At 45.0% G+C, this 21,454-nt stretch overlaps 1 protein-coding gene across 2 annotated transcripts in view; it reads right to left on the bottom strand.

Moving 5' to 3' along the window:
• Positions 1-4,590: 4,590 nt before the first annotated feature.
• The window catches only part of sema6bb (sema domain, transmembrane domain (TM), and cytoplasmic domain, (semaphorin) 6Bb), a 138,498-nt gene continuing 121,634 nt past the window's right edge, over positions 4,591-21,454 (bottom strand). For both annotated transcript variants that reach the window (XM_030433231.1, XM_030433229.1), the window contains one exon: positions 4,591-10,881. In XM_030433231.1, coding sequence (XP_030289091.1) covers positions 9,974-10,881 — 908 coding nt within the window. In that variant the 3' untranslated portion in view covers positions 4,591-9,973. The remainder of the gene's footprint in view (positions 10,882-21,454) is intronic.

Raw genomic sequence — 21,454 nt, 5'->3', positions numbered from 1 at the left:
CAACAATCACAATCAAATATCTCTGTAGTCTTTTGCTGGATGCATCTTTTTCTGTTTATGTGTGTAAATGTATGTTTGTAGATTGCGTGTGTGTAGGACGGTCTCTGTACGCCATTTTCACATGAATGACACTTCAGCCAATTCAGCTCTGAATGCAGATGCAAAGTTGTGACTCAACATCATGACCTTTCTCGTGCACTTTCGCCGCTCAGTGAGTGTTTCGGGACACCCTGTCAAGTCACATGACTCTGCGGAGCGCTCGCTAATTTGTGTTCCCCGAAATCATTTCACTTTAGCTCTGTTTCATCATTAGTTAATGTTCAGGGGAGGCATTTAAAGTCAAACAGTGACACTGATGACTAAATAACATTCTGATTTGAGTTATTAGTAGTAATGAGTTGCAAACCACAGATATGCTGAATTTTCAGTTTTCGGAACACTTTGTTTGCTTATGATTGGTTTCGGCAAACAAGAACAAACAAAATCACTTGGTTAGCCCGAGGAGAAGATCCTGTTTTGTTCACCCTTAAACACAACCGGAGACGTCCCATCCCCTCGTCAAAAATAACTACCACACAGCCTGAGGTCTCCTGACAAAGATCGGGTAGTTTCACACTTCTAAATGAAAAAGGCAGTCTCACACTGCAGTCAATAGCTTGGCGAGCTCCTCGCCTGTAACTGCACGGCCGTCCCCTGACAGTCAGGCTGTGAGCATGTAATGTCGACGTGATGTGACACATTTTGAAATGCCACTATGCAGCCTGAGACACATACTAATGCAAATATGTCAGTGATTTGCATAAGTACCAACATTTCATCCGTGAGCCGTGAGTTGAGATCTTCCCACTGATGTGGCGACTTACCTGTAAACAGTCCATGTGAAAACTGAATGATGACAGAGATGATCAGTTGCTGTCTGTTTAAAAAAAAAAACTGGGCCACACTGATATAACTGATACAGCTGCCGGGATAATTGGTCTCCCCTCGCTCAACCTTAAAGAGCTGAATCTAACCACAACCCACATTGCAACCTTAACAGAACAGGATATCACACATCCACTAAACACCATCTCACCCCACCGCCTTCAGGGCGGAGGTACAGAGCACTGAGGCGCAGAAGTGCTCACTTGTGAACTGTAATTTCAGTTTTGGTATTGTGTGTTTTTACTGTGTTTTGTTGTACGTTCTGTTTTGAGTATGCTGCGTTATATTTGCTGTTTGTCTGGTGGATACGGTGCTGCGAAAAGGCATTTCTGAGTCTTAGAGGTGTCGCTCTGGAGACTGCAGTGTCTGTTGTTTTGAGTGAAACGTCTCAGAAGTCTCACACTCAGTTTAATGGTCAAAAAATAACCACATGCCTGCAAAAATGACAATCACCCGTCTCATCTGCACTTAGTAAGTGTTTGCATGCTAACAGGCTAAACTAAAAAGGTCCAACGCAGTGAATCATACTTGCCATAATAGGGATTTCAACCACAGCGTCACCTACGCTACTGTCAAACCTACTGTAAAGGAAAAGTTCACCCAAGCATTGGAAAATTCAGTCATTATCTACTCATCCCCATGCCGACGGACAGTCAGGCGAAGCTTCGTTGCCCACAAAACATTTAGCATTCTCCTGAACGACTGAAGGACACGAGGTCTTGTTAAAAATGTAAAAAACAACAAACACAAAATGACTCTGTGGAAGCCCTGAGATCCAAAAATGATTTTCGAAGAGATTATTTTCATCTCTTTTTAGTCAGAAGCCTTAACTGTAGCCGCTAAACAAAAATCATTCGCGTGCACCTCGTCTGAAAGTGGGTGCACGAGCTTGATTACGTGTCAAGGGTGTAAATAATCTTTCAATCAATCAGTGTGGGATCGCTGGGCTTCTGGGGACTTGGAGAATGCTCGCCGAGCTGTATAAAAATCTCCAACGCTGTCTTGCTGTCTTGCTGTCTTGCTGCAGAAATGTTTTGTGGACTATGAGACTACCAGCTTTCCATCGACATGGTGGTGAGTAGACAATGGCTGAATATTTCACTTGTTCCAGCTTTCATTCAGGTCACAAAATGAAAGAGATGTTGGAAATAGCTGCTTAACTTTGCCCCGTTTAATAAGTTAAAAGCCAAGTAAAATCGCTTTATTCCTGATTTGAACATTAAGATTTGGGTTAATGAAACCCTTGTGTTATTGTGCTGACAATGCTCGTTCCCTCACACTGTGTTGATATGTCACACACCTGCTTGTATACCTAGAAAACATATGGAAAAGGTTTTTTTTGGAGAAAAAGTGTGTAATTGGAGTCCAAATATTGAGATGGCGAGATGGACGGCAGCTGGCGTGACATGGAGCTCAGCTGTGGAGTGGGCAGTCAAATCAAGGAGAGTACCCACTGGCACTGTTTCAGCCTCTTCATTAATCAGATTCATCGTAATGAGTGTGTCAGTGTGTGTGTGTGTGTGTGTGTGTGTGTGTGTGTGTGAGAGAGAGAGAGAGGGGGGGGGGTGAAGGGGTGGGCTGTGGGAGAGAAGGACAGGGAGGGGGAAGGAGATAGATAGCGGAGGAAAGTCAGAGGAACTGAAGGATGTAGAGGACTACATGGTGCCACACACACACACACACACACGCACACTGCCTCATACTTTTTCAGGGATTTGATGGGACACAGGCCGGGTGTAAACAAGCTGTAAATTATCCCGAAGCTGGAACATGCAGTCACCTTAAATCTGCAGAGGAGAGGGTGCCACGAGTGCTCCGGTGGAATTGCACACAGGGTGGAACGCAGTCACCGTCCACCTCCCTCCCTCCTTCCCTCCTCCTCCTCCGTTCCTATCACTCGAGTACTGCAGCACTGAAGGGTTTCAGTCCCATAAAACACCAGCGAATGAGAGCCCCTGACAGGTCCTCACAGTCCTCCACCACTCAACAGATGTGAAATGGCCTGATGGGCTCCCCAGAGAGATGAAGAGCTGTATGGCGAGAGGAAGAGGAAGAGGAAGAGGAGTACAGTGATTAGGGTAGGTGGGAAGTGATGGAGAGGGGTGATGTAAATGCCTGACTGCACCGGGCAATGTGCACTGACAGGCAGATGACAACCCCTCTCAGTGATTTACACATTTTTTATGAATCTTTGACTAAACACGTAGAAGTGTCGCTCCAGGCTTTGTGCATTCATTGCTACAGTCACAACGCGCTCGTGGAGCAACAGCTCTCTCTAATGAAGACCGATGGTACTGCACTTTAAAACCTGCTCAGCGCGCACTGTGTCTCAATCTCACTGTCAGCCGGGTCTCTAGCCTCATGGTAATGCATTTTTCATTAATTCAATGCGATTTTAGAGGATTGTAGGAGTTTCTCTATCCATTAATGAGTATTTCAGGCTGCAGTTTATCTGAGAACATTACATTACAATAACCCAATATGACAAAGCGAACAGCTTTATTGAAATGTGCTCTCTTTGACACCTTGCATCTTAATGTAATTACATCATCATCACATTTTTTTTTCCAGTGGGTGAATCGTTTTGAGGGTGTCGAGCTGATCTGTTGCCGTCCATTTAAATCAGGGGAGACTTCGTTCTGAATGACTGTTGCATGTTGTTGTTGCACGTTGTCTAACGTTGGGTAAAGTTGTTCATTTGCCCCCCAGGTAACATCTAATGTGCCTGAATTATGTTTGGATAATAAAAAGTGATCTGTCTGCTAACTGGACTGCTAACTTGATATTGTGTGCTTCATTAAAACAAGGTGATGGTATTTGTTTTTCTTTTTGTTTGTCTTGTTTAAATAACTAACGAAATGTTGTCCAACACACACAAAATTGAATTGCGCTAATGAAAGCTACCTGACTACTGCTGGTACCTTTTAGTTATAGCCTACAGTCATCAAAACATTGTACATCTATTCGACTGTGTGCCGGCGGTGTGCGCTGCAAGCACAGTGATGCAAATCATGCGGTGGACTCCATTTGTGAACTGGATGGTACTGGTGCTGTAGAAAAACAAGATGATTGGTTGCCTGATGTATTATAACGTAGGGAAAAAAGTGTCCACAGAGGCAATCCAGGCACTCCAACTATGATCAAGTCGCTACAATAAAGGCTTTTTAAAATATTTCCTTCCTTGTTCGATGCTTCTACATTCTTAAATGTGGATTTCCTGGACTACCTCTGATTTTTGAAGTACTCGCATTTTACTTGAGTATTTCCAATCAGCGATTAATTTCTACTCCACTACAGTTCAGAGGAGTACCGACCTCACCACACTGATCTGACAGTTTTACATTCAAAACATGGGATTCTTCTTTAAGATGTTCCTGAGTTCAGGAAAAATGATTTACAGTTTAAGAGCACAAGGAGTCCTGAATAAGATACATCTTTTGGGACTTTTTGACTTGCGCTGCCAGTAGTTCATTCTGCATAATGAATACTTTTACTTTTGATACCTAAAGTACATTTTAGTCTTGTACTTTTCCTGAAGTAGAGTATAGTTTAGTGCAGGACCTGTAAGAGTATTTTCAGTGTGGTATTACTTTTAGTAAACTATCTCTAGATTACACAAAAATGACATGAATCAAACGGACTGTAGGCAATAAAGACACTTCAGAATTCAATGTTTGAGTGGTTTATTAGAATAAGAAAGTTGACATAGAGCAAAGTCTCCATGCGGAGTGACAGGCAGAGCTCAGGACAATGTGGAGAATTGTGAACAACTGCTGGAGTGTGTGTGTGTGTGTTTGTGTGTGTGTGTGTGTGTGTGTGTGTGTACATGTGTGCATGGAGTGTATGTGTGTGCAGGGCAGTCGTTGGAGGGTGCATGCACGTGTTGCTTTTTTGCGTGACGACAGACAGATTTCTTCGCGGACACAAGCACACACACTTGCATGTACTGTACAAATTCACACGTCGCTACTTCTGTACACACACAGAGGCTGTGTCGTCATGCAGCTACTGCACTTAAATTACATGTAAGCATCAAGGTTATGTACACGTAGTAGGGACATGTGTTGTCATCTGATGACAGCCTGCCCCCCCCTCCCCCCCGAGGTCCCTGGTAAGAGCCACAGGTTGGCGGGGTCCTTCACAGTAGCAGGAGACTCCACTCCGCAGGAGAAAAGTAGAATCTCTTTTAGAAACCTCAGCCTGTATGAGTTCATTCACTCCTCCTCCACCTCTTCTTCTTCTTCTTCTTCTTCTTTTACCATTCAGCATCCAAACAGGGCGCAACACCTCAGTGCTGCTCACAGTACTGCTTCATTGTCACTGTCAATGTAATAATAGTTATGATAGTCATCAGGTTCGTGTTCATTGTCGTCATCAAATCCGGCACACCAGAGAAATCGAAAAATTGAAATCATATACAATAATATTCCATATAATTTCAAAACCAAATATCTACCACAGAAACAAACTATAGAAAAAACAAACATGACAACAGAAATGATCAGTGCTGACTAAATACATCTACAGCTTTACAAAAATGCAAACGTTGATTTTGTTTTCGCCTTGTTTTTGTGCTTTTTTTTTTTCTCCCTCCCTCTCACATGTTGGCTTGGAAGTGCGATGGTGGATTTATTTCTGGACTCTTTTTAGGGCAGAGAGCACGTACAGTGCCGTGGAGCACTGTAGGGCAAGATGGCAGTTATTGGCTGGGGGGGGGGGCAACGCATCGTCACTGGGACCACACAGCACAAACAACCCCAACACACAAAAGGCATGGTCTCTTTAACAAGCACGCAGACACAACCTGATAAATAATAAGAAAAAAAGACTGGGTCACGAGGGCTGGGTGGGAATTTCATGAATGTGCTCGTTGATATGTGCAGGGTAGAGATAAAGAGGGAAAATGTGTGTGTGTGTGTGCGTGAGTGTGAAGGGCTGGAGGCAATATGTGTTGCGTGTGACAAAAGAAAGAAAGAAAGAAAAAAAAAAAACGCCAAACAAAATCATTTCTAAGCAAAGGAAAGCAATTTCCCGCATGAGAGGCTCTGAGAATATCTACAAGAAATTGTAACACATTAAGGATTTGACGTGAAATAAAGCGGGATTTTGTGAATTACTTTGATTTGCGTTTTTCCCGTCATCGACTCATTAAATTAACCAGCTAACCTTCGATCGTGACGGGCAGGGCGGAAAAGCGGCGGGCTCGCGTTGCGGGCCCGGGAGATAGTGCGAGTCTGTTGACAATAAAAAAGGGGGCTTAAAGGGAGAAGAAGACAGAGTGCAGCTGGTGAAAGAGGTGGAATGACACGAAGTATGTAAAGGAAAGGGGGAGGACGATGGCTTTAATAAACAGACGAGGTTACACCTGAATTCTTGAGCTGCTCTGTAATGTCCAACCAAGGTAATCAAATTGTACAGTCGAGCGAGATAACATCATGTACAGTGCGTTTCCTAGAATCACTCACTGTCGAGCCTCTTTTTCTGATGTTAATTCAGCTGCCTCCCGATTTTGGTGAAATGGCCGACACTATTTTGTGTGTGTGTGTGTGTGTGTGTGTGTGTGGCTGGTGGTCAGTGGAGGGGTAAAGAGCTGGTTGAACGTTCACCCCCCCCCAGTCCTTCTCAGGGCTGACGTGTCTGCAGTAATCTTCTCAAGGGCTCATCAGGCCATTAGGGGGGCCGGGAATGTACTTTGCCTAATCAAGCATGTTTAGTGAAACACCAGAGGAGATGCAGAGCGAGGACACGGCTGGCTGGGCACGCCGTCCGAGACAGAGAGGCTTCATTCACACACACACATACACACACACACACACATACAGACACGCAGCACTCAGGTCACAGCAGAGATGGAGACGGAGAGATGAGGAGGCCGTGCTGGTGGAGGGCTCCGTATCCTCAATACTAATGACCTGTTTCAGGGTGGAATGTGTAAAGAATACACTGTACTAATGTGGTGAGGCGGTAATGCAGTAACATCATGTTCGCCCGCCTGACCTCCTCCTCTGTCCTTGCTTTCATAAATCTCTTTCACTGGCCTGTCTCACGCAGCACCTCCAGCTCTGAGCTGTGTGTCGAACCTCATTACCGTTCGGGCACAGACTGAAATGTGTCAAAAACTGTCAGCTGGTGGTGAAAAATCGGATCTGAGTCCCAGTCTTGTTTACTTTGTCGGATGAAACAGTTTGAGTCGCTTTAATTTTTGACAAACAAAGGGAGTTTATTCAATCGTTTTGGGAAAGGTTCTTGCAGCAGTGTTGGTGTTTCAACGCGGCAATTAGTTTGACTTCAGTCGGCGCAAAAAAAAGTTGGATTTTGTTGAAAAACTTAAAAAAAAACTTAAAAAATTTCAATGGTAGGTACCATTTTACTCAAAGTATTGTTTGCCTTTGTATTACAACATTTCAAACAAAACTGAGTATATCTTAAACACATTTCCCTCTCTTTTAGCTCTTTTTTTGGTCTCCACCATTACTGGGGGACAAATTTGAGACTTGAGATGCTAAATTCTTCACAATGTCTGCCACTCTGGGCTTGGCCTGCGGTGTACAGTTGATTTTTTATATATTTTTTAGCATTATTGCTGAAAGAAAGTGCTAACTGAAGCCTGAAAACGAAACTGATGAAAGCGATGAGAGGAAGCCAAACCAACCCTGGTGAGTTAAGGAGGCTACAAAGCTTCATTTTGCTGCTTTAAACTTAAACTGAAGGTTTTGGTGGAAAAACATATATTTCAAACCTATTCTTCAAAACATTCTCAAAATCTAAATGCGTCATCTCTGCACAGGTATTCAGGTAAGATTTCTAATTATGCCTGGCCCAGAGTTTTTGTACATTGTGATCCGAGGTCCCCCTTGACAAAGCGAGAGAACAGCTCTTCCATTTCAACTGCACTTCTTTATGTAAAGTATAATGGTTTTAATATATTGTATAGCACGGACCGCTCCCACGCAGGGCTCTGACCCTGTTAGCGTAGATTTGTGAATATCAAGCAAAAGTCTGCTCCGCAACATTAATGGATCACTAGAGAAAGGAACAGGGTCAGGAAAGAACAGAAGAAGGGCGAGAATGAGGGTGAAATTGATCAAAGCTGTTTTTGTTGCACTCAATATGAGCAGCGCATTCATGGACACAAACCCAAAGAGACTCAGACACACACAAAAACACCACCACGGCATGACCCAGATGAAAAAAAAAAACACACAAAAAAAACCCCCAAAAAAGAAGAGGCTATCTCTGGATCTACATTTGAATCAAGAACAGACAAAAATAGAAAACATCAAAAGATCAGACAACGGAGTGAAAGAGTAACTCCACACCCAAGTATACCCATGCCCATCTGTTTTCTTTATCCCCCTTTTGTGATGAAACACACTGAAAGACAGAAAAGGGATGGAGCCACAAGGGGATGACCATTGTGACAGTTAGCAGTGCCCCAACTCTGGCCTCAGCCCCGGCCTCAGCCCCGGCCTCAGCCCCTCAACTCCTCCCTGCCCTGGCAGGCCGCTGAATAACTGGAGCGGCTGAAGCACAAGAGATGCCCGGTCCTGGTTGGTACATCTCACATGACGGATGGAGCTGCTGTCCTCCTCATTGATATTCTGCTAGGCTGCGGCGCTGGGCTAGGTCCCTGACTCTTAACGGCTATTTGTTGCCGCAGTCTCCTCCTGCTTCTGGGGCACAAAGAGGCTCAGTGTCGGGGCAGAAGAGACTGAATGGAGCTCCCAAGCGGCCGGGCCTCACAGAGCCAGTCAGACAGCCAGACAGCCACAGCTCACATTCCCTCCTTCAAATGGACTACGGAGCCCAGGGGGGCCTCAGGTCGGGTCAGGCAGACCCGGGCATACTGAGAGGCAGCTAGGGAGGGAGGAGAGGAGGGGAGGTATTGTTCCTTTTTTTTTTCCCCATTGCCCAGCTTCCTCCAACATCTCTTAACTTCAGTTTGCTTTGCTGAGAAAACAGTTATAAAATATCAAATTAAACTGGCTTCATTTCTTATGTGTGTCTTGCTTATTATTGCTTTCTTTCACTTCATGGCGGCTCCGTCCAGCACTGCCTCGGAGCTGCTGGGAATCACAGAAATTACGATGGGAGTCTCAGCGCTCCACTAGCCAGTGGTCACCCATCCAAACCTCTAGTTGATAAACACATAGAGCTCCAAGGAGACACATAATAAAATCCATTTGTCTCTCTGTGATTGTTTGTATATATATATATATATATATATAAAAAAAATAATAAACGGGGAAATAATGTTAACATCAACCTCCTGCTTCACAGAAATGTCATTAAACAGTTATACTTCACAGTAAAAGACAGGACACTGGTTGGGGTTGTTGTGGCAACTCACATTCACACAATCACATACACACACACACACACAAACACACACACACACACACACACACACACACACACACACACACACACACACACACACACTGCATGATTCACTGAGAGTCAGTGCCCTCTGGCACGGCTACAACAGTTTTTAGTGTCATCTGAAATCCATAGTAAAGCACATTGTTGTCTGCTGGATGCCACTGGTGCAGGAAAACAAAAGCAGAAACAAAATTTCACAATCAAACAAGTTCCAAGGTGTCAAAACGGTGAACAAAATGGCGGAGGGAGACCTTTCACATTTGGCGCTGAAAGCGAAATAGTCTTTTTTTTTTTTTTCCTCCCTACATGCTCCACTGAGAAGTTTCCCTTTCCTTTGCACCCCTCCTCTTTGCCTTTCTGTTTGTCCTGTGGTGTCAAAGTCAAGCTCTGCGGGTCGTACCACAAACAGAGCAGAGGGGTGCGCCTCAGGTTAAGAGCAGAGGAACTGTAGACGTGAGGAGAGTTTCCTCCTCTTTTTCAACTCTCTCTTTGTTTCATTTCTCTCTGTCTCTCTCTTCAGTCAGCTGAATGACGTCAGAACATTGAATGACAGTGAGAGAGGACAGACAGGGTAAGGTTGGACCGGGACAGTGAGTCTGAGGGGTTGATTTATTCCAGTCTGCTGTTGGAGGGAATGGGTGTTCAGAGAGAGCTCACGTTCTTCTCCTCACTGGCCACTTGGGGTGCGCTCTCCCATGTTCTTGCCTAGAAGATGGCTGAAGTCAGCCAGTTCTCCCAGCCCTCGAGGCCCATGCATGTCTGGCCTGATGAGGCCCTGACGCTGGGGCTGATAGGGCGCTCCATTGTTGCTGTTGTAGTTGAGTGCCTCGTGACTCCAGCGAGGCTCCCCATAGTCCATGTGGGGAGTGGGAGCCGAAACCACCCTCCGTCGGTCGGGGGAGTCCTGCGGCGTGGCGGGGTAGATGTATTCTCCCGCTGAGTTTCTCAGGGCGCCGCTGGGACGACTGCCACCATGCTCCCCTCTCTGGGTGGCGAGGATCAGGTAGCGCTGGCGTTCTGTGTGCGGGGGCAGCATGACTTCCCCTGGGTCCTCTATCCGGACCATCCCTCCTCCCCCTCCGCCTCCGTGCAGGAACTTGGAGCTCAGGTAGATGACGGAGTTGTTGAGGCAGGGTGTCCCCACGGCGGTGAGGAAGGTCTGGCTCTGGTCCCAGTCGGTGTCTGGGAGACGCATGGTCCGTTTCTGCTGCAGCGGGGTCTGCTCCGGGGTAGGCAGCAAACCAGGGTCCATCTCTCCTTTAGGCCAGCCGTTGGGCGTGACAAACGGGTTGTCCGCCTGTGATCGACGCCTCTCGCCGCCGCTGGTTCTTGTTACACTCATTACAGACCCGCTGCGGCCCTGCCCCAGCATGCTCTGCTCTTTGTCATTCTTGCGGCGGGCACCGTTGCCTCCCGAGCCTCGAGAGTGGCGGTGGCGATGACTCATGATCCAGCAGACAGTGAGGCCCGAGAGGATAGCTCCTGTTGCGAAGGCTGAGACAGCAGACACCACCAGCAGGTTTACAGACACCAGTCCATCGGGCTCCTCGATGAAACTCTCCTGGAGCAGCAACCCTATGAGAACAGAGAGATGCTATCAGTCTACTGGTTGGACCATGTTAATAGCATCAGTGTTTCCTGTATTAAACATGTGGGAGTTCACAAACAGCGAGACAAAACAGCCTATTTTCTCTCTTCCCTCTGTGGGTGGGAACGGTCATATGCTTTCCAGCCAAGGTAGCTGCAGCTAATTGCCTTCATTACTTAAAGTGGATGGTGATTTTAATAGCTGTAATAACTGTCTTCCTGATTGAGAATAGCTCTCAACCCTAACATGTTTCACAACATTAGCTTTATAGGGAGGGATGCCAAGTCTGGCATTAATGGTGAGTAATACGTTCAAGTTTTCATAATGTTTACAGCAAAGATCTTGTTGATTTAGATTTTTAAAAAATGATCTAAAAACAGTTAAAGGGGCACTGCGTAGTTTTGGAGAAGAAATTCAAACTCATGATTGTTATAATTAAACATGAATGAGGTAATAATACAAACACAGAAGTATTTATTTTTTCACAAGCTGAAAATAAGGTCCGCAGAACACGGTTTGAAGCCAGAAAGGTGGCGGGGTCTGCCACGTATAAACAGAGTACAATAGTACGACGTCGTGCTGTCCTTTGAGGTCAGTTTTTCTAATCATGGACACAAACCCAAAGAGACTCAGACACACACAATTCTTTCTCTTCTGATTATAATTTCTTCCGCTAAACTACACAAGTTTGCATTCAATTCTCTGGATACCTCAGCTTTTAGTCTAATGTTCCTAACACAGTTAAGAAACACCTTAAAACACTTGTTGTCTGTGCTGCAAATTTACAAATAAAAAGTTTGTGTACTCCTTTTTGCTCATACAATTACGCTGATAGTTTTCCCCTGTTGCATCTAAATGCCAAAGCCTGAACGCGAGGTGTTGTGTTTATAGATAAAGGGTGCCGTATCAGCAGACGTGACCATGAATTTCTGTGTTTCTTCTGTATAAGAACACGAGATGAACTCCCTCCGAGAGAATGGTTTATGAATTATTGAAGATATGAATACAGCTAGACCACAGCGCGGGTCTGCCACGGATCAATTAGAGAATGCCAGAAGAGAAGTTGTTCTTTGCTGTGTGAGCTCGTGGGACCAACACCAACAAACACAATGAAACTGTGCCAAGGGAAGCAGATTTGGAGAGAGGCAGAAGAAGGAAATGAGGAGGGTGTTACTGAGAGAGAGAAAAAGAGAGAGAAAGAGAAATGTTGCCCAAAGCGAACTCGAACATTTGGGGCCTTAGACAAACATAGTAATAGTTGTAAAATTACAACACCAACAGCAGCAGAGGAAGGACTGTCTCCACTAGGACAGTGAAGTAAATCCTTTCTCGCAGAAAATAAATGGATGTCATTAATAGACATTGGGAGCCACTTACTCACTTACACACAGCACAGAAAAGCAGCAAAAAAAAAAAAGAAGAGAAGTAGAAGAAAACGGGACAAAGAATGAACATGCAGAGAACAGCAGCAGATTTCTCTGACAAACACTTTTATTGAGTGACAAATTCCCTTTTAATGGGGACAAATGGAGCTGGTTGTGGTGCAAATACTCAAACAGCCTGGTGGTTAATTAATGTGGCCTGTGGCTTATAATAATAATGTGTTACTCTACACACTGACATTAAGCTGAGGGAAAAGCAGCTAAAGCCCTGTGAGAGACTGCTGAACTGCTGTGTGTGCCCGAGGTGCCTTTTTGTACACTTTAAAGGGGCAGTCGACCAAAAACACACAGTGAAAAATATTTCTACTTCAACCTGCAGTGCAATCTATCTAGTTTCATGTTATTTTCCTGGCATTTATGTTGGTGGTTTGTGTTGGCAGAGCACAAAACAACAGTCTTTCAAAGCTCTCCAGTAGGCTAACACCTCTTCTTAAGAAACAGTGACACAGCTACTGAAGAAAAACCTCGGGCTTTGTTTTTGGCTCCTTCCCACTGTGAGGAGATGCTGGAAACTGTGCCTTGTTAAAAATAGCTCTTAATGGAAAAAAAGCAGAGTCATTTCTCAAACTGGCCCGAAGCCTTTAAAGACAAAATTACAATGACCTAACATTTCACCGAAAGAATGATTGAGACCAGCGAAAGCACAAATGTGGCTACGATCTGATCAGCACAGCCATGCGGTGACTTCACCATGTTGACAAGCTCAGGACGACAACACTGACAGGCAGAGGTGTGGACGCGAGTCACGTGACTCCGGCTTGAGTCAGACTCGAGTCTCCAATTGATGACTTAACAGTTGTCTTGACAAAATGAAAAAAAAAAAGAACTGCAACTCAACTTTAAAGGAGACATGTTTCATAATTTTATTTTGGGTCATTGATAGGATAGGTTTACATGCTTTAACGCTCAAAACACACATCCAGCACTGCAGCACTTTACTCCCTCTCATTTGGAAACGCTCTGTTTTAGCTCCTGTCTCTTTAAGGCCCCCCCTCTTGAATAACAAATCCTCAAACCTCCTCTAATTGGTCAGTTTACACACGTTTGGGCCAGAACCAGAATTGTTAAGGGCCAAACTACCTGCTTGGTGAAATGTATGCATATGTCTGACATGGTGATGTAATGTGATGTTACAAAGTCACAGACTTAAAAGGCATTTCCTGAGCAGTGCTTTTCTCTGGGAAAGAGTAGCTTCTGTTCGTGCGGACATCAAGCTTTTTAAATGTCAAGCTCTTCTACATGCACTTAACTATATAAAACACTGAGTATAATAGGTCTCCTTTATCAGCACCTCCCTCCTGGGCCTGAAGATTCAAAAAAGTGTGATATGTCATGACACCTAGTCTCATGCTGGCGCTAAAGGAAAATCAGGGAATGAACAAACTCTGTAGGATTCGTCATCTGGGGACAATGAATGTCTGCACAACATTCCACTGGCAGTGCTCTGATGATTCAGTCTGGTCCAAAGTGGTGGACTGTTGCTAGCATGGCCCAAAAAAATAATGTTGTCATTAACAAAAAGGTTCAGTATAAAGAGCCTTGTCTGTGTTTTTCTTTTATCTATTCAGACAGTTGCTTCACTGCCAGGCCAGCTTAAAAAGCATCAAAGCAAAACTGCACTGTAAAAGATTCACGGCTACCAATACCCAGAATTATATTCAACCATTCATCGACCAGTTGTCACTCACAATTTCATCGTATAGCTTGGACAATAGATCCTGGACACTTTCCATCTTCGCAACAAGTGTGCGGTTGCCATTGACCGAAACCTGGCATTAATCAACTGCCCGTGTTGGTCAATCAATGTCCTTTTCAGCACTAATTAGTCCTTTATCACCAATCCAATAAGCTGAGTGATACACGTGGACACTGGCCATAGTTACTGCCCGTTAATTATGTGACACGTACAGTTCAGCTCAGTTCAGCCCCGGACGAATCCTCCTGGATAACCGGAGATCCTGTTTTATCAGCTGGGATTGTGTCCGGTCTTAAAGGGTATTTGTTTTAAATTTTTTGTTTGCTTGATGTCACAACCTCTTCCTTTCTCATTTCCCTCTGACTTCTTGTTCCTTCTTTGATCCCCCATTAGTTCATTGCCGCCTCTGAACATTAATCCTAGAAAAGTACATTTCCATCTAATATTTTGACCTAAAATGGGATTGTTCAGAAGTACTTTTTCATTCAACGTTCTCCTAAAGACAGCCCCCGCATGTGGCCTGAATTAAATCAATCTAAAGTGTTTATTTCACTGAGTATTAAGGCTTATTATGGGGGCTAGCTTTGCCCAATGGGATGTAATAACTTGATTGCTCAATACCTCAAAATTGCTCTGAACGTAGATGGCAGCTTATCTTTCCGATCTCTCGACCCATCTTTCTCGGGGGTTACTTTGTGCCGTCACACAGCCAGGCTAACGTGCCTTAGCCTTCATGCATTCATGTTCTCCCTGTTTATATTGACTTTGGCATTTGTTGCGAGTTCTTTTCTCCTTGAACACATTGTTGGCATCATCGTAGCAGCGGCCCAAACACAACCCTGATTCTTGCTGTATTTATTTTCAAGTTTCCAGGCCAATGTTCAATTTGGAAAGACTGCCAGCTTCAATCACATTATCGCTCCTCTACTCAGTGAAAAGGGTGTTCTTGAGGGCAGCAGATGCGACACAGAGAAAGGCATTTGGAGGTTATCACTGTGTTCATCTACAGTGTCGACACACACACACACACACACACACACAGACATACCGCAGGAGTTTGAAAAGCCAAGTAATGAATTAATCCATTTTTTTTCAATAAACCGCAGCCCTGATGACTTTGTAAACAAAAATGACGTGCTGCGACCACAGAAAATTCATAACGAGGCAGCAACATAACTCGAGGACAGCCGCAAATCCCCTCTTACACACACACACACACACACACACACACACACACATCACATCACATCTGGAATTGTTCTTGCCGTACTCAGCTGTATAGGCTGTAGATATTTCTCTAACATTTACCTCAACTGTGGTCCAGGGTTGCTGTGTGGCACTTCAGATTAAATTCTGTACGGTGCAATAATACTGCTGTCATCTCTATGCAGGAGGAAAGGTCTTGACAAGTGTGTGTGTGTGTGTGTGCATGAGTGTGTGTTTTTGCAATAGAACGGAGACACACGTTACGCTTCCCCAACTTTCTTTACACTTTCTCAGATATTCTTTAGCAGGTAGCAATAAACTGAAAAAAGCCTGAATATGAATGGATAGACGGATGGATTTCTGTGTTGTTGCGTGACAGCAGGCAGGTTTTCCTGCACCCTACCGAGAGGTGACAGTAGGAGCAGCGGCTTGCGCATTCCCCTCCCTTCAACTCTCCTCTACCAATCCTGCTCCCTTATTAAAGCTTAATAGAAGCCAACGGACCTGCCTGTCAGCCTGACGCACACTGAGCTGCTTGTCTCGAGGCTTCCAGCTCCAATTACAGTGTAACAATCGGTGGAGGGGGAGAGAGGAAGAGAGGAGGAGAGGAGGAGAGGAGGAGAGAGGGATGCTCTATAGGTTAAGGAGAGGAGGGGTGAGGGAAGTGAAAAGGACATGAGACAGAGGAGGAGGAGAGTTGAAACAGAAGAGGAGGGAGGATGAGAGGAGTAGATGGCCGGGGGAAGAAGACGAGAGGAGGGTGTAAGTGGGGATTAGAGAGGTGAACAGGACAGAGAAAAGGGGTAGTGGAGGAGAGAGGAGACCAAAAATGGAAGGGTAGAGAGGCTATTTAGGGCAGGATATTTGTGTTTTGACACATTGTGAATTTATATATTGCATCAATTAACTGTCATACCCAAAACTACAAAGGAGCTCGCTCATAGTTACATTTTTTTCTTTGGTATATGATTTCCTTTGTCTTTAACCAGCAGTCATCTGTTCCTCCCTCCAATCCTCTTGTTAGCCGTTAATCCTCTCTCCATATCTCTCTCTCTCTTACCCACCACTCCTTTGATCAGCAGGGGTGGCCACATGATGGAAGTAATAGCTTCAAAATTCAAAAGAGAAGTCAGGAAACCCTAACCGGCACACTTTTTCGAACCAGGGTTGCTCTCGCACGATCTCCGTTACACATCGATCGTGACAGCTGTGGTCACGTTAATCGCAGTGATTTTTTGCAGAAGTTTTCCCTCACGCCTTCCGCTCTCATCCGCCCCTCTTCCTCCTGCCTCCATTCTGCCGGTGAGGATGGGAAATTAATGGAAAGCCCTGCTAGCGCCATGCCAGTTGTTAAACATTTCCCTTGATTAGAGCACTGGCGGAAGAACTAGGTGTATCTGCGCGGCCCATGCGCACACGGTTTGGCGGCGCTTTCGACGATGGCCTTGTAAACGTGTGTGTGAGATAAAGACAGGGAGGATTTTTAACCTGGCGTCAGTGATGTTGATGTTGATTAGAAGCACACATCCAAAGGATGATCACGGTTTATTACGATTTGGGTTACAACATGGTTTCCCCATCATTTCCACTGGCTGCTGTACTAATCAAAGAAATTGCTGAACTACGGGAACACTGCAGTTAAACTGGAATGAAGTCTGGAAAGAAAGACGAGCTGCGAAATCTAAACCATTGGTTCCCAAGATGGGAGACCCCTCAAGAGAATTGCGAGGGGTTCCAACAAGACGTGTTTCTCCTACTCCTACTGTTGAGTTACACTGCTTGGCTACGAAGGTGCAAAGGCCAAAAAGGTTGTGCACCAATGATCTAAAAAAAATGTCCCCTCAGAGCAGGGGAAAACTCTGTGTGCTTACAAACAATTTCACCATTTGCTGTTTGTTTTGCTTCAACAAAAGTCAAACCAAACCTGGGATTTTTTTGGTTTTTATTTACCAGGTGGAGGTCTGGAGAGGTCACATGGGATCTTGATGGAGTTGGCAGCTTAGAAAGTTGCACTCAAAAAATAAAGCTAACCCCTGTCCTTTATTCTATTAATCAACGCAATAACAAACACAACCAAAAATGTCACTGCTCAACTAAGAAAACCAGAAATTTCAGCCTCGTTAAAGATTCACTATAGACGCAGCTAGCCAGAAAAAGTACGCCTTTGCCAAGGGACAACCAGGAGATTCACCGGCTACTTCAAATGTGAGCACTGGTCACCCTGCACTGATCACTACCTTCTGAAACCAACCGCCCAACATTCATGCCCACTTAATGCAGTGGCTGGTATGGAAGCGAGAAAGTCTGAAATGTTTGACCGTCTCTCTTTAACACCCTAACCCTAACTTAACTATTTATCACTTTTCACACACACACAAAACGTGTTACACTAAGAAGGCCTTATTGGCGCGACTGTCTGAAAACGATGCCGGCCTCACCACAACAGGTGGCTTTTCATTCCCCCTTTGAGTATGGCCATCTGAAACAGCTATAACTGCTTTTGGTTCCCAGCATGCTCAGACAACATGTTCTTTTCCAGCATAACTGATTGAAATGAGGAGCGAGACTACCCAAATGGGATCCATGTTATAATAAAACCAAATTACCCCCCCCCCCCCAAAAAAACAAAAATCACTGGTGTAACTTGTAAAATGGTATCAATAAGCTCTCTTCCTACACTAGTTTTGATCACTATATGACTGAGGTTTCCTACAGTTGGATAAGTTCGCTAATCAGAAGCCAGGCGAGGGAACTTTTATACAGTTTGAAAGCTGGAATACATGTATTAGCAACACAGCACATCAAACCAGAACAAAGAAACTTCACAGCATCCCGGCGGACCTGCCGATGCCACGAGCACACACTTCTGAGCTTGATAGGTTACGACTGTGTCAGTGTACAGCCACTGATCTGAGGGGCTTTCATCTCCAGAATCCACCATTTCTCTGCATGTTAATGTGTTTATGCACGCAGTGACGGCAGGGATGCACGTGGCAAAGCATGTGCGCCGTGGTGTGAATTAAACGTGTGCGGACGTATGAATATGTGTGTGTGTCTGTGTGTGTGTGTGTGTGTTAATAAGTGACTGCATGCACCGCCTGCACCCATGGCTCAGTGATTTTGCTCATTATCCTCCTCTCCTTCTCCTCTGTTGAAAGACTGCAGGCACTATTTTGTTTCTTGTTTTTTAGCACGTCCTCCTCCTTACTGCCGTCTCCCCCCTTTTTTTTTATTTTAACCAACCCCCATTACTTTTCTTTTCGGCAGATAAACTATATATCTCACCCGCCGCTGCATCTCTGTCTCTCTTTCACACACAAACATACAGCACACCTGAAGTCGAGAGCCGTGAAGCTCAACACTGACGCGTGCTCAAGGATGGAATGAAACTGAGAACGAATTAAAGCTCTTTAAAAAAAGAGGCTGCAGAGCTCCTTACTCGGTTCTAAACCTTGCTCGCTTGTAAAGCGTGTTTACTCTCGGGATGATTGTAAAAGCCTTTACAGTCCCTCCCTGACAGCAGTTTTCGGAGCCCGGCTGAGGAATGCTGCTGGAGAGTTCTGCACGACTCCCTGGTTAAAAAAAATATATAAATATATAAAAACCCAACCTTAGCTCCTGAGGGCCAGTCGGACGTGCCTGTCTCGCACCCGGCTGATCAATATGTTAAAACATTTATGCGCACCGGCCATGTGTTTGCAATTAAAATTCCATAAAATCTGCACCAAAAAAACTGCTGTTAATAGATTCAAGTCTTCGGCTGGGTCTATTAGCGAGGGCAGATCAGGCTTTTGGCTGGCTCAGAGTCAAGGTTTGCGATGATGACTGCATAATTACATACATGCACGATTCTCTCGCTGCCTATAGATTCCACATCTAGCTACTCAGTGTATCTTAATTTTAACCCCCCCCCAGTTTCCCTGCCTTTCTCCCCTTTTTTCGTGCTTGTAGAAAAATCTCTACTTGGTGTAAATGAGGTAAGATCAACAGAGGGGGCCAGAATCCCACCCGCTGCTGTATAATCAAAAGCTACGGCAACTTTTTTTTTTTGTGCTTCCCATAAATGTTTTTTCACAGTCTTTGCACACGTGTTGCTGTCAGGAATGTTCCTCATTGAATTTGTGGATTCAATTATATCGGGAGTCCTTGTTTTGCCAATCTGGTCAACCTTTAGCGAGAGGCAGCTTAACAAGGGCCAGTCTGTTAGCAGTTTCAGCTGCATCCAATCCAAACAAAGCAACTGGGCTGTGGCGGACGCCGTGGTGAAATAAATTGTTTTCCAGAGACTTTTGCGTGCATGAGCGTGCGTGTGCACATGTGTGGGTTTCTCAGCCGGATTTAGGCTTTATTATTGCACTCTGTATCCTATAAGTTACAGGTAACGCAGTTGGCTGCTCTTTCGTTTGGTAATTGATATTCTCATTTTAGGTGCAAAGCCAAAAGCATACTGTGGAGAGCAATAATAAATATTCACAAACATGTCACTGGCAATAAATTGGAGAGCAGGACCGCATAGCATTAGTCTAACTATTTGCCCAGAGGGCTCATATCTCTCATTCCCAAATCATGAACCAGGCAATTTAAACTTAATCCTTCTCACATGCTACATCCACATATCACATCTGAGCTATGCGGAGGGCTATCCTGTGCACCCAACAGCTGAAAATACATGCCAATTTGTTTTAATGTTCACATCCCCTGAGCTGAGGTGTTGGACTCGTTCCTGATACAAATTTCTGAAGGTTTAACAGAATGATTAAACCATCAGACCTCATGTCGAGGCTGCACGCCATCTGGGTGGCTGATTTAAACTACCCCTCACCCCATTCGCTGAGCCGTCCGCCTGCTTTGTTAATTTACAGGCCGCCTTTAATGAAATGTCTCCACGGTGACACGGCCAAGGCCTTCGCAGGTGGACGTGCCACCAGGACACATCCTGAGCCGAACGATCGCTCAGGATCACAGCGCCTGTCGAGCCAAGCCCGGACTGAACAGAGAGTTTAAGGTGATCAATACTGAGGTGCTGCGCCTAAAGCCCACGGTGGAAGAGTTAGCAGGAGGCTGATGGACGGATTGACAAAGGCAGTGACAAAGAGAGGAAGAGCAGGGAGGAAGTGTAGGAGGGAAGAGAAGCGTACCTGAAGTGAGAGAGAACAAGACTGAGCCGGAGAGAGTGTGACAGAGTGAAACAGAGAGAGGGAGTGTGAAGGAAGTGCAGGAGTGTTATTGATGTGTTGCAGAAAGGAGGAAAAGTGTTGTTTGATGCAGGGAGTTAGGGGAACTCACCGTGGTCGATTTCTGTCTGAATGATAGACACAAAAACAATTCCCGGTGGTGTGAGTGGAGAGTAGTTACAGTACTCTGGATGTCACCCAGCAGGACTCTCTGGTGAGGCATTACACAGAGCCTCCGGGTCCTGCCCGCACTTTATTGGACAACTATTACTCAGCGCTGACCGCAGACCTGCCTGAGGCGCTTCATTCTTCATCAGCCCTCTTCTTCCCTGTGTGTGCGTTCAACCGTATTCCTCATTGCAGGGGTTTGATCCAGGATGTGATCCAAGCGTCCAAAAGCCCAGTTTGATTTGAAAAGACGTCATGTACAGATTTTTTAATGCTGATTACTTTTTACTGCTGCTGCTAGGCCAAAAACATCAGCACTCACTCCATCTGAAGTAGGGTGAATAACGGCTTTTCAAATCAATATTGGATCTCAGGGTTTAAGGAGACTTAGATTATGCTGGACAAGCTGTTTGGAGCCATTTACGTGTTTTCCTCCATCTCCTTCTGTTTTCTAGGAGAACGCTGTGAAGCTCAAGAAATGTTTCGTGGACTTTAAAACTTCTCCCAACTTTTTCCATCGGCTTGAGGGTGAGTGAATGTTTATATTTGGGCGACTTTATCCTTTAATCCAATCATGTACAGACATGCACACACACTGGTATCACCAGACTCCAAGTCCCGCCTTTCACTTGTAGAAGGACAAGCTCAAGTCAAGCATGACCAGTTTAGATGAATTTAGTTCTGTCTGCTGCCATTCATCAGTGAAGACGTCATGAAGTGCAGTTTGAGTTTGTCAAAGTGCCCACAGCAGTTTTATGTCTGCCTTTCAGTCAGAGTCCATCGAGGCTGTGGCCTTTTAATTAATCCAAAAAAACGCAGCAGGACTAGTATCAAAACATGAAAGCCCCTGAAAAATAAATGTTTCTCAGTAAGT

Source organism: Sparus aurata, chromosome 11, assembly GCF_900880675.1.
Source record: "Sparus aurata chromosome 11, fSpaAur1.1, whole genome shotgun sequence".
Taxonomy (NCBI): Eukaryota; Metazoa; Chordata; class Actinopteri; order Spariformes; family Sparidae; genus Sparus; species Sparus aurata.
Note: the sequence above shows the minus strand (reverse complement) of the source record. Positions and strands in the feature narration are given on the sequence as shown.